Source organism: Pyxicephalus adspersus, chromosome 3, assembly GCF_032062135.1.
Source record: "Pyxicephalus adspersus chromosome 3, UCB_Pads_2.0, whole genome shotgun sequence".
NCBI lineage: Eukaryota > Metazoa > Chordata > Amphibia > Anura > Pyxicephalidae > Pyxicephalus > Pyxicephalus adspersus.
In genome coordinates this window covers 66602427-66617137 of record NC_092860.1, presented here as the reverse complement: position 1 = coordinate 66617137, position 14711 = coordinate 66602427, and the positions used below count along the sequence as shown (strand labels likewise).

Genomic DNA, 14711 nt, shown 5'->3' with positions numbered 1-14711 from the left:
GGTAAAGTACTCCAGTCAATTCAATTTTTGCTGTCTGTCCAGTTGAGCAGATTTCCCATTGCTTCCTGCCCCTGAGATGCAACAGAAAGTAAAAAGAAATCTATAAAAAAAGGAGAGTTAGTGTCATTACTATCTGAGTTCTCAACGTTGGCATGTACTGTATATAGCAATGCCTAAACAGACAGCAGGCTCACCTGGAGACAGCCCATTTTTCCTTAAAACCTTCTAGGTGAAATAGGAGATTTCCCACCACCTCTTGATACACATTTGAGACCAGAAGTAAAAGCAAATCTGTGAAGTAGGGCACATATATATGTTGTGTCTTTCCCTACCTATGCATTTTAACTTATACATTGGTCAGTTTGTGAGGTACTAAAATCTGTTATAATGCAAATATAGGAACAAAGTACAGCTAGTATAGAAATTAAATCTAATAACACAAATTTGCAAATGCCTTGACAAACCATTTGACCTGCCTAGCTTGGAAATGCAACATCAGAGTTACATTAGCAATTCTAAAAGGATAACCCGGTTAATCTCCATGATACTATGTTATCAATTCAGATAGAGGTTCTTGTCTTTGTTGTGGTGACCATAGTCCTAATTCAAACAGAGCTGTTCTTTAAAATTTAACACATGCAATCAGGAAAAAATATTCAGTATTCATTGATACATTCTGCATTGCCCCTACAATATGTTCTGGTGGAATATATATTACTCTGACGTACTCAATTTAACATTGTTTTAGCCATATTTCCCCCTGTTGTTTGCATATCACATCTGCAGGGTAATCAGTAAAATAGAAACTCTTTACACTTATGACCTTATAAACTTATCAATATCCTTCCCAAGTCATGAGAACAGCGCAAGAAAGGACAGATAGGAGAACTATAAATTATCACAGCATTTTTTTTTTGCTGATAAACACATTCCGTTTGTTTTCTGTATATGAGTCTGTAAAAGTAATACTACATAATGAAATAATATACCGTATTTTCCGGTGTATAGGAAGACTGGGCATATAAGACGACCCCCAACTGATTGGTTAGAGTGGTCTGCCAATTAAATGGCGGACCACTCTAACCAATCAATTGGGGGTCGTGTTATACGCCCAGTATTGTACTGTTCCTTCTGCCTGTCAGATCTCGCTATTGTGCGAGAACTGAGAGGCAGAAGAAACAGTACAGTACTAGTAATTGGAGGAGAGATACAGGAGGAGCCTACACTGCCCCACACTCCTCTAAGGAATGAATTTGCGCGTTCCTTCCTAATGAATGGGCGTGTTCTAGTGGAGAGCCAATCCAGGCTCTCTACTGGGGAGCCAATCCAGGCTCACGTCCTCCTGTCCAGGCTCGCATTCTCCTGTGCAGCTTGCACAGGAGGACTCGCGGGGACTCGACCGCGCCGGACGTGAAGCAAGCTGCAGGTAAGTACCCGGCGTATAAGATGACCCCCGACTTTGGCACATATTTTTCGGGGTTAAAAAGTCGTCTTATACGCCTGAAAATAGGGTATGTTAATAAATTACTGTGCAACCTCCATGATGGAATGTCCTTTTCGTGAAGCCTGACAGCGAAACACGAAAAGGACTGAAATGTACACATTCATTTGATAATTAGCACAATTATGTTTTAATATAATGAGTGATTGTACAATGTACTCTAATTTGTATATATTTATTATGTATTTAATTAAATAAAAAATTGTATTTTGAAAAAAGAAATAATTATTACACCTAATTCGAATGTTTCATTCTAATTATTAAAATATCTTATATTCAACAAAGTATGAAGGATTAACTTCAAATGGCAGACTGGCAATGAGGCAACTGCTTCTCTTTTGGCCTTCAGTCTGTATTTATTAAACAAAAATGGCAAACAAACAAAAACAGACTGCCCTTACAGGGGTGGTGTCAACAACATAAGTGTTCTTCAAGTAAAAGGAATAGCCTCCTGGGTAGAAAAACAAATTGTTGAATCTGGCTTCTATATCAGCATTTCTCTTTTCACAGACACAACTGAGAGTCTGCCTCACACATTCACAGCCAACGCTGCATAGCACCAGGTGTGCTTAATAGGCTTATGGGTCTTGCAAAAAAGTGTAACCCGGAATAAGGAATCCATCACACCCTACTCTTGCAGATTCCCAGATTCTTAATTTCAAGGTTTTTCTTATTAGGACATGTCTGGTCCTTATCAGGTCTTACCATTCGGTATATACAACCTCAGATGACCACATGATGATATATTAACCTGTACCACTATGTATTTACCAAAGTCAAAATGCAAAGGTAGTGTTTGAAAAATGTTCACCGTCACCACTTTCATAAGAATTAAAAGGATAAGTATCAGCCAGATATTGATAAATAAATGCACTTAAATATTGATCATCAACATGTGTGACCACCTCTGTAAAAGCAGAAGTTTTATCAGTTTGCGGGTTTGGAGCATTTAGGTGTGAGTTAACACAATTCTAAGGATGAAAAACATCAGCAATGATCTCACAAAAGCAATTGCTGCAGCTCAATAATCTAGAAAGGGTTATAAGGCCATTTCTAAACAATCTAAAGTCAGATACTGAGGAATGTGTCCATATTTCAGAGATGTAACTCTTGGGTTTTCTGCAATTTCCCTAAGCATTTCACAGTCTGACCTTGGGTAATTTTATTGGAATGTCCTTTAGCAATTATCCTGAATGTTTTCCACCTGTGAATATAATTTCTAACTGTAGAATTATGGACATATATAGAATGACCTTTAACAGCCAAAATTTGAAGTAGCCATTTTTTCTATGAATTTATCAGTCCCTAACATCATTGCAAATAATCCTTCCTGCCATAGACTGATAGATTTTAAGTTATTTCTAAATGGCCTTTCAATCTTTCCCAGATTGGTGGGCAGCAACAATATTGCTTCTCTAAGATCTTTGCTAATGTCTTTATGTGTTAACACACACCTAAATGCTTCAGACCAGCAAACTGCCAAAACATCTGCTATTATAGTGGTGGAAACACTTGTTGATTAATGAAGCACATTTTTTAGGAGTACCTGGGTATTACTTATCATCTTAATTCCTATGGATATTCGATATGCAAAACCATAGAACAGAAATAGGATGTATATTATTTTTCTCATGTGTGTGTGGCACTGAGGTTCAGTGGCTAGCACTCTTCCTTTGCAGTGTTGGGTCTGCTGCATAGAGCATGTATGTATGTTTGTATGTATGTTTCTCGCCTGCAATGGGAGAGTGGGCGGGTTGTGTCAAGAGATACAACCCACCCACTGTCCAAGCCTCCGATCCATACGGGGGACATGGTCCACTGCTCTGGCCGGTGAGCCCCCCCAAGCGGGGTTCTTCTCCTGACCCTGCTGTGTGCACTGGCCAGAGCAGCGGACCACCAAAATTTTCTCGGCAACCGCTGTTCTAAAGTATTACTAGCTGCCAGAACAGATGTATACAGAGAAAATATAATGTGACATTATATTACTAGCTGCCAGAACAGTAAAAGCATAAATGTAAATAAAGCCATTTCCAGTTCAACTGGATAATGACAAATGACAAGCTCACCTGCATGATAGATAACAAACAGGTCCTTGCTCAACAGTTAAAATCCACACGGAAAACTGCTCTTTTAATCTTATTCATCTTCTTTGTTATACTCCTCCACACAATCTTTTTTTTATCAGATGAACTGGGAGTTTTAGCAATTTTTGAAACATAATGAGGTAACAAAGGTAACAAAGATAACAACATATATGTCTAATGAATCCCCTATCAGATTACCAGGAACCCGGCACATCTATAGTGGATGTAGAGATGGACAATCTGAAAAAGGGAAAATGATCTTCGTATTGTTAGAAAGAAAAAGTGTTCTTTATTACCCCTAACCTGTGTACAAATCCTGTTGAACAAATAATTTGCAAAAACCGAGTAAAAAGACATAAATTTAGATATCCTTAGTGATGATTAGTAGAACATGTTTTCGAGCAATCCTAACAAAATTTCATATGAAAAAGATAGCAATGCTATTTTAAATTTCTTAATTTAACACACGTATACAGTACTAGTCCTAGTACTAGTCATTCAAAGACTACTGCTTTTTTACAAATTTATCATCATAGCACTTTATCAAATACCCAGCTAATGCAGTCAGGTAGAAACTCTCATTGACCTGTTCCGTGGATGTTCTGTTTTTTCAGTCTTGCTTGCTTGCTATCATATCCATATTCAGCCTGATCTGAAAATGGTATAGGACATTGAGGTTCAACTGACATTTTGGTAATAAAACAGCCCATGACATTTTGGTATTAAAACAGCCCATAGGTAAAGGTTGGTAATTACTGTTGAATTGGACACCAAAGCCTGATAGTCCTCTGATAATGGCAAACATCCTGTAGCAACCTACAGAATATTATAAACCTGAGACTGGAACACTCTGTGGATTTTTCACTACATGGTGGTAGCCTACTGTTATTAAATAATTAAGAATGACAATTAGACATGAGCAATACAAGCAAAATTCATGTTATCTTTAATCTGTACAAATCAGAATCATTGTATTCACATTAAATATCAACAAATTCAAAGTGTAGACCATAGCAACCACTACAAAAAAAGTTTACCATTAGTTAGGAAGGGCCACAGGGCATAGTGCTTAGCACCCCACTGTGCATAAATTAAAGATTGGACTGTGTGAGAAAGAAGAGTCAGACAAGAAGTCCTGCTAAGCCAGCAGTAAAAAAAATGTTTACCTTAGACTCCAGCTTCTGACCATTTTGCCTAGGGACCACTGACATAACTAAGTTCTGGGGAAAGCTAAGGATCCCAAATTTCACCTGAATTTCCTCCTACAATGTAATTTGAGAGGCCTTTTTGACCTCTTATCTTTAGATAACATCCACTGATTGGTTTCACTTGCAAATAATTGCTACTCTTATAGCTCCTAATAGTGTTCTTGGCTTAAGTTGTGTTGTCTGGGCTTGCCTAAAGAATACTGATAAAATGTCCAGGAAATCCTTTTACCTCTAACCCTTTAAACATTACGTCAAACATTTATGATAAGTCAGGTATTTACTACAACATGTGTTCTGTATGTATACATATTGATTATTTCGAGTTCGAGGTTCTAGGTATAGGCAATTACTCGTTCTTTTATTACAAATATCTACATTTAAATTACCTAACCTATCTATTTCATCACAGTATCTGGACCAAAAGTCCAATCTTAACTTCAGCCACATATTGTAATTAAAACTGAATGTTTTGCACTTGGCTGATGAGCAAAAATAAAAAAATTCTATTTTGTTCTTGTTTATTGGAAAAGTTAATTTAGCATACATTTCATAATCAAAATGGAACCCTTCATCTATAAATAGAACATCTCTTTTAAACTTTTTTTAATTTTACATTTACAATTGTAACACAATGTGAACAGTCTATAGACGATCTATTCCCTTCTATTAAAATATATATGATGTACCACTCAATTATAAGTTTCTTTGAGACCCCCCTTCTCTTCACAAAGTCCCACAAATATTCCACAAATATAAGTCAACCTAATGTACCTACTTGCTTGGAGGTCTGCCAAAGCATCCATACATGTTTCATTCAGATCACCCAGTGAACTAATTCATTTTTTTAAGTTATTCTAGCAAATGTAGGTCACATTTCATCACCTTAAATTTTTTTTATAGTTTATAGTAATTTTTCTTTTTATTAGTAATTTCACAGCTGAAGCCGTGAATATAGGAAGGGGTGGGAATTTTCTTTTATTCTGACAAATGATCTAAACAATGTTTTGATCAATTATTATGTAAACTAAACAATTTATCAGAGTAGAAAAACATAATTTTCACTGTGGCAGTCAACAGCTTTGTCATTAAATGCAACTATTCCAATGCAAAGTTACCATTGGTGTTGCATTGGACTATTGATTTCTATCAAATAAATTATTGCATCAAACAGTTGTTAAAATTAATAAAATTATCTTTGTTTATCCAGAATTAAAGGTTATACAACATGAACTGCTATTTTAGTTTTGGACAAATGACATTGTCCCACTTGGAGGAATGCACAAAGGTGCCATAAGCCCTGAGAAGGACTATGGTGCAGAATCTAAGCAGCAGCCTGGTCTTCTTCACAGCTCTAGTGGTGTGGGCTGCTGTCAGGTTGTGGTCTTTGGACACACCAGGGGGGTAGACAAAGTGAGGTACCGAATCACTAGCCAGGAGAATAGTGAAAGAAGACTAGGGTCTAAGTAGACCACAAGCAAGAGAGGTCAAGAACAAAGCCAGGAGTCATGAGCTACAGATTCAGCAAATAGACAACGGTGACATGGGGGTAACCAAAGACACAGGGAAACACTGGGGACACAGGAAGTGATGGGGGTCACCAGAGACACAGGGGAACGTAGGAAACACAGGAGGCACGGGGGTCACCACAGACACAGGTGAAAACTGGAAAAGCACAAGGGAACACACAGGAAAACAGACTGGGCCACAAGAGGTTAGCACAGAAGCTGGACTGGGAAACACCCTATTAACAAACAGGTGTATAGCAAATGCTCAGCAGAGCTAAAGGGTTCGACACTAGTGGAGAAACGTAGCATGATCACTGAGTGCTGTGTCTGAGCCAGCTAAATAGCCAAGGGCAATTAAGAAGGTAATTCCTGGCTACATAATGGCGTGGCTACATAATGGCAGCGTGAGCTAGTAATTTTTGGAGCTCTGTGCACACTGAGGCTTTAGCAGCATTTACCACCGGGTTTTCACACCCTGTTTCAGCAACATTCTGATTTCCAAGCAAAAGAAGAACAAGGACTCCCGGACGAGCGGGTCTGATGAAGTCTTTCCCTGTGAATTCAGCTGACTCACCAGGGCAGAGAGAAACCAATATGGCGCCGGCAAGCGCCTCAGCAGCACACTACGAGGAGCCCAAGACCATCACAGGAGAAGCAGGGACATCTCCTCATGCTGATGATCCGGTGTCTTTTACAGTCTTGTCTCCAGCGTCCTCTAGTACTTCAGCTCCATAGCCGGGCTCAATTTTCCTAGAACAGTGATCGCCAACCTTTCGGACCACTAAAATTACCTTCTCCTAACCGCGCATGCACGGGGAGCCGGGTGTCTTTTAGTGACGTCATGAATACATAAGCCCACCCACTCTCCCATCTAAGATCTGAGCATGGGATGGGAGAGTGGGCGGGTTGTGTCAAGGGACACAGCCCGCTCAGTTCCCTGAGCCTGGGAACTGTACGGGGGACGTGGTCCGCAGCTCTGGCCTGTGCGTCCCTACAGCGGGGTCCTTCTCCTGACTCCGCTCGGGGGTGCACCGACCAGAGCAGCAAACCCCAAAAATTTTCACGCAGACCACCGGTTGTCAACTGCTGCCCTAGAACGCCGCCTGCCTGAGGCTTTGAAGATGCTCCTGAAGTTTCTCCCCATGAAGGAGGACATAGAATTACTAGCAACCCGCATACAGAGCTCTATGCAGCGAGAGCTGAATTCACTACAACAGCACTACAAGCACTTACTGTTGAAACCAAGGTATCTACATTAGAGTCACAGGAAACACAGGATATGATGTTAAACCCCCTAAGTGGGCTCCCCAGGGCTCGTGCACCTTTGACTGGCAGACGTAGAGTACACTCCCCAACACCATCAAGCTCCCACCGGCAAAGCACCCCTACCTCTCACAATCTTTGACTGGACATAATGTAAGTTTATGATATCTGGGATTATGTTTCCACAAGGTGGTGGCTTGCTACTTTCTCTGAGCAACCTCAATTATAGTTGCTGTTTCTTTCACAATGTGTGACCGCTGATGTTTACATTTGCTGATCTGTACAAGTTTGAAGGTTGCAATCAGTCCACAAGTGACCATCATTACCCTCACTATGGTTCCAGGGGTTTTTTCTTTACTTAATTGACTTACTGGGTTTTTGTATGATTCTCGTCTCTAGACTCCGGCCGATTAGTATTGCTGGCTAAGCAAGATGCAAAGATGCAGAAGATGTTTTTGGATCTCCTCCCTTTGACCGAGGATCCTGTAATCCCTTTTACTTGCAGAATGCCAGTCTGGAACAATAAACCACAACAGATATTCTTCTTGCTGCTGCAACATTATGGATCTTTGATGGTTAATGCTTGTTATTATTCTGTATGCAATGCCTAAAAGTTTAAATTTATTCCTATTGCTCCTGCATAGTGTTTTTCTGCTTTGACTTGTGGTTGGTGGACTGCCATCCATGGGGAACGAAGCTCCAATGTATCTGGTTTATGTCTTGTCGTTGCTAGTATTATACTAATGTTAAGCAATTCTCAGGAAATGATTTCTTCTAATTGTTTGGTGGTGATTGTTACCCTGCCATATGGTATTCTCACCAGAGGCGGCCCCACATGCTCTGTTGGCCCATGGAATAAGATAATCCCATTCCACATAAATGTTGCGTTACCTAGTTTTACTATTGATATTTTTGTAGACATTTACAGTGTAGTGTGCCAGCGGCTCGGCTGCCCATTACTTGCACTTCCCCCCGCATAGGGTACTCAGCCTCATTAAGGGCTAGAGTTGCGGAATCATAATAAAACTGCTTAGTTTGTGAAGCCTTGTGCTCTTTTCCCCATTTCTTCCCTTTTAATTGTCTTCTCCCTTCTCTTCCTCCTTAATCCGGAAAGGGTAATTTGCGAATCTGGTCCCCTTTTACTGACCCTATCCCTCTATTTAAATGTTCTCCGGAAATCCCACAGTTAGGTCGCCTACCTGGAAGAAACACACTTCTGCAATGAAAAGTTCCCAATATAAAAAATTCCAGTACAGCTACCATAGCACATCTCCTGACTCCAAATCCAGGGGTTAGCATCTTCATTGATCGATCACTACTGTGGTCCCTCTCTTTATTACATACTGACCCTGATGGTGGGTTTCTTATTGTTCAGGGCAAGATTGATGGACAACTGTACACTTTTGTGAACATGTACCTCCCTAACTCTAATCAGTTGTCCTTCCTAGAACATGTATTGGCAGTACTAAATGACCTTGTCCCAAGTACAATACTATAGGTTGGCCACTTTAATCTGACTCCCAACCCCTCTTTAGATGTTTCCAAGGGACGTTCGCATTTGCCTTTTTCCATCCACAAGTGGTAAAAACCCATATACATGAAAATCAGTTAGTTGATATAGCACTTTCATCGTTTGAAAACTATAAAGAATATACCAAAAGATGTAAAAAGGAGATAAAATGTGCAAAAATTCCAAATGAAAGACAGATTGCAAAGGGAAGTAAGGAAAACCCCCAAAACATGTTTAATTATATTATTAGCAAAAAGATCAGATCTGAGCATCTAGGCCCCTTAAAGGATGTCGCTGGGTTGATAACTGGGTATAAAGAAAAGGCAGATTTACTAAACACTTTTTTTAGCTCTGTGTACGCAAAGGAAAATGGCAGAGCTCAAGTCCAAATTCATAATAGCAATGTCACTGCCTTAAATGAGTCACAATGGCTCAGTATTGATATGATTGAGAAACAGCTGGGAAAGATTAAGGTTGACAAGGCACCTGGATCTGATGGATTACACCCACGTGTCCTCAAAGAGCTGAGCTTGGTTATTGCAAAGCCATTATTTCAAATTTTTGGAGACTCCATAGCCATTACCAGATAACTACAGACCGGTTAGTTTAGCGTCCATAGTTGGAAAGGTCCTGGAGAATTCGATAAAGAACCACATAGAGGAGTTTCTGCTAGAAAATAATATTATAAGTGATAGTCACCATGGCTTCAAGAAAGACCGAAGTTATCAAACAAATTTACTCTCTTTTTAAGAGGAAGTAAGTAAACAGGTAGACAGTGAAGTAGCAGTTGATATAGTGTACTTGGACATTGCTAAAGCATTTGACACTGTACCACACAGACGGTTAATATGCAAGTTAGGGTCAATAGGTTTAGAAAAGTCAATCTGTAAATGGATAGAGAAATAGCTTAATGACCACGTCCAGAGAGTTGTAATAATGATTCATACCCTAAGGTCCAAGGTTATTGGTGGTGTATCCCAGAGTTCAGTGTTGGGACCTTTACTGTTTAACATCTTTATAAATGATATAGAGTTTGAGATTAAAAGTACAATTTCTGTGTTTGCAGATGACACCAAACTATGTAATGGAATTAAGTCCATACAGGATGTCTATAATCTACAAGCAGACCTGGATGTACTGTTTGATTGGGCAGCTAAGCGGCAAATGACATTTAATATATATAAATGTAAAGTTATGCACTTGGTGACTAACAAAATGCATGCTTCATACTGTCCTAGGGGAATACATTTGGGGGAGTCAGAAATGGAAAAGGATCTGGGGGCTTTGGTAGATCATAGACTTAATAACAGCATGCAATGCCAAGCTGCAATATCTAAAGCTATCAAAGTACTTTCTTGTATTAAAAGGGGAATAGACTTCAGAGATCGAGACATAATCCTGCCCCTGTTAAAAGCATTGGTCAGAGCACATATGGAATATGCAGTCCAGTTTTGGGCACAAGTTCAAAAAAAGGACATTATGGAATTAGAGAGAATGCAGAGAAGGTCATTTAAACTAATAAAAAGAATGGAGCTCAGCTTTGAGGAGAGATTAGCTGAACTGAATATATTCTCCCTTGAGAAGAGATGTTTAAGAGGGGATTTGATCACCCTGTATAAATATATAAACGTACCATATAGAGAACTCTCTTTCCCATTATTCACTTTGAGATCATTACAAAGAACAAGAGGGCACTCTTTGCGTCTGGAGGAAAAGGAGTTTAAGTTCCGGATAAGAAAGGGATTCTTCACTGTAAGGCCTGTGAAAATGTGGAATCGGCTCCCTCAGGAAGCAGTGTCAGCAACTACTAAAGATTGCTTTAGGAAAAAGCTGCTTGTTTTTCTAGAAGCACAGAAAATAACTGGGTATTAAGGCTTTAAAGTAAAAATAACAGTGACTGTTGATGCAGGGAACATCCGATTGCCTCATGGAATCGGGAAGGAATTTTTTTCCCCTGTTGAAGCAAATTGTACCCAGGAGTTTTTCTGCCTTCCCCTGGACCAACTATGTCTTATAGGGTTTTATATCTGGGATATGTTTATTTCCCTAGTGGTTGAACTTGATGGACTTATGTCTTTTTCAACCTAACCTACTATGTAACTTTGAAAATACACCACCCGGGACCTAGAGACTACACCTTCTACGCCTCGGTACATAAAATATACTTGATTTCTTGAGACATAAGTTCTATGGAGTTCCCTGTCTCCAATGGATTAGTTAATTTCTACAGGGGAAATCTTCTTAGAATAGAATGCACATGGGGGTCTGCCTCTGGTGGGTGTCTGGAAGAGGATAGCTCACACTCCAACAGAGGAGGAAACAACCTCAATAAAGAAAGGCTTGGTGACATCCAGCCTAACCAGAGCTGAGCCAGAATAAGCGGAAAGAAAAGCTTGTTTCAGGGAGTAAAAAGGCTCAATAGCCTCAGTGGACCAGTTCTTAGGGTCAGCATCCATGCAATGATGGGAGCTACCAGTGTGCAGTAATTCCTAATAAACTTGCGACAATAGTTGATAAATCCAAGGAAGCGCTGAGTAGCCTTAAGAGCGCAGGGCTGTCGCCAGTTGGAAATAGCTCTTACCTTTTCGGGATCCAAAGAAACCTTCCTTAGAAACAATGTAACCCAAGAAGGTCACCTGTGGGAGTTCAAACAGGCACTTCTCTGCTTTTGAGTAGAGTCCATTGTCTCTGATCCGTTGTAAGACCAAGCAGACATGTCATCTGTGGGTTACAAAATCGGGAGCCATTGTAAGACCAAATGGGCATGTCGTCATCCAAATAAATGCCAACGCAGATGTATAAAAGTTCACGAAACACATCTTTAACAGAGTGTTGAAAACAGTTGGGGCATTACAGAGACTGAAGGGCATCACCAGATACTCATAGTGCCCATCCCTGCTATTAAATGAAGTTTTCCATTCATCCACCTCTTTGATCCTAATTAGATTATATGTACCTTGGAGGTCTAGTTTAGTGAAGGCCTGTGCACCATGTAGATGGTCCAAGAGCTCCAGAATGAGCGGTAGTGGGTAGTGGTTCTTTTTAGTGATGGCGTCCAGACTGTGGTAGTCAAAACATGGCCGAAAAGTCCCCATTTTTTATTAGACAAAGAATTACGTATAAACACCCGCTGAAGATTTTTCTTGATATATTCGCTCATAGCCTGGGTCTCGGGGAAGCTGAGGGGGTATACCTTACATCTGGGAAGTGTGGAATTAGGAATGCACATAAAACTGGTGGTGAGGTATCTTCTGGGCCTGGAGGTACCTTCTGATCAGGGATGGATGGAGCAACCTCAGGAGTGGAGAGCGTAAGAGGCCTGAGAAGTGTGAACTTGGTCAGGCATTTGAAGTGACACGAGGGACCCAAAGCCAATACCTGGAGTAGACCAGCCCAGCAGAGGAGTGCTGTTGAAGCCATAGGAGGCCCAGGATGACTGCAGGGGGTGTTGCACACCAACAGACATTCTAGTCGGGAAGAGGATGAGTCAACCTGACAGAAGTGTACCATATAACGCAGAGATATGAAGAGGTAAGGATAAAGGCTCTAAAGGCCAAGCACATTCTTTCTGGAAATGCTCTTGGAAACTAATATTAATCTAGATGGACAGGGAAATCAGGTCATCCAGACAGAAGGGAATATCTCTACCAGGCAACTCATCCTTGATGTAGCATGTAGAGCATGTAGAGCCTCATTGTTCCAGAACTGGACTGCAAACTGTCTGAAGGTAAGTGGCGCTTGGGAGAGACGCAGGAACACACAGGCTGCCGTGGAGGACCGAACTGGTTTGTCAAAAACCACAGGCTCAGAAAGGCTCCAATACTACTGGTGACTGGACCCTTTCTTTCCCAGAGTGGGGACGCCCATGCCAAGGCTTCTCAAGAAGGCAGGGAAATTAAATACGCTACTTTAGCCCAATCGGTGGTAACATTGTGGCTGAAGCTTAAAGTGGATATTCCACTAGTTGATGAAGACACGACAGGTCTTGGGATTCCCAGAGAATTGCTGTGGGGGTGGAAGATGAAGCACAGAAACCACTGGGATAGCAGGATCAAGGTTCAGCAGGTTTGACTGGAGGAGACCAGAAGCTGATCCAGGTGAGTAGACTAGGTTAGCACAGAAGCTGGACTGGGAAAGCACTCAATTACCAGACAGGTGCAAAGAAAAGCTAGCAGAGCTAGGAGGCACAGCACTATTGGAGACACATTATTGATAAAACTTGGAAGAGCATGCGCACCCAGGATCACAACTGCCAGCATGCACAGGAAAGAGATGCTATAGCGAGGATGCAGGATGTGCAATGAATATGCAATTTAAAAAAATGTATGTTTTATGACACAATACAAAGTGCGAATTAACAAAATTAACACTGGAAATAAAGTCATTTTTTTAGTACATGATAAATGCATTACATTCCTTAAATAACTTTAGATCAGACTAAAGAAGAGGCATGTTGGACATCTGACTACCTTCTCTATACCATGATTGTCGGGGACAAGCTTTTCTACTGTGACTTTTTTCTAAAAAGAAAATATAATTTAAGACTTTGTGCATCTTTTGTATGGAAGCACATTGAAAGTATTTAAATGATTTACAGAGAAAGTTAATTTGGACTTTAACCACCCCAGCGGTAACCCCAAGTGTGACTTGTAAAAAAATAGATGCTGAAAGCGGTAAACCCGAGTCACAGTCGGGGTAGCTAAAACAGTGAAACAGGACTCCAGCTGGCGTCCTCTGCATCTGATGAGTCACCTCTTTTTTCTATACATTTTCAATATAATCTCCATGAAGCAGAATGCACCTTTCAGATCTTTCTTTTAAGGGCTTTATACCCTTTTTATAGAACTCAACATCTTGGCCCCTTAAGGAAGTCCTCAACAGCCTTGATGACATCATCATGAGAGTAAAATTTCTTCCCTTTTGGGTATTTTTTTTAAATTCCAAATAGATATTAGTCCGATGGGGCCATTTGTGGCAAATAATGTGGGTGTTCTAACAATTCAAAGCCGCATTCATGAATTGAGGCCATTGCAACAGCTGACTTGTGTGCTGATGCATTGTCGTGATGAAACAAAACGCCTTTTGTCAACTTTCCCCGTCTTTTCACCTTTAATTCCTCTTTTACCTTTCCTAATAATGTGGAATAATAAGTCCCTGTGATTGTTTAAGCCTTTTCAGGAAAGCCAATCATCACTACACCATGAATATACCAGAAGACAGAGGCCATGACCTTCATTGAGGACTTTGTAAACCTTGCCTTCTTTGGGTAGGAGAACCTTTGTGTTTCCATTGTTGAGACTGTTGTTTTGTCCTAGGATCAAAGTGATGGATCCAAGTCTCATCCATTGTTATGAATTTTTCATGAAATCGCTGGTCATTTCTGTTGAAATGCTCTAGAAAAACTTTGGAGTTCTCTCTTTTAGTCAGGAGTCAGAAGTTTCGGAATCCATTGTGAAGAAATTCCAAGTTCTTCAGTAAGAATGTGGTAAATTCTTTCATTTGAAATCCCCACACTCTTAGCAATGCCTCTGGTGGTCAGTTTTCTGTCATGGAGGACAATATTGTGAATTCTATCAATCATTTCATGGGTTGTAACAACTCTAGGTGCTCCATGCCTTTCTTTATCACAAAGGCTTCTTC

General features: G+C 40.4%; 1 protein-coding gene across 1 annotated transcript in view; it reads right to left on the bottom strand.

The window, feature by feature from the left end:
* The window catches only part of PGPEP1 (pyroglutamyl-peptidase I), a 92790-nt gene continuing 78079 nt past the window's right edge, over positions 1-14711 (bottom strand). Inside the window, exon 5 of the mRNA XM_072405020.1 lies at positions 1-100. Within this exon, the coding sequence (XP_072261121.1) occupies positions 16-100 (85 nt within the window). The 3' untranslated portion in view covers positions 1-15. The remainder of the gene's footprint in view (positions 101-14711) is intronic.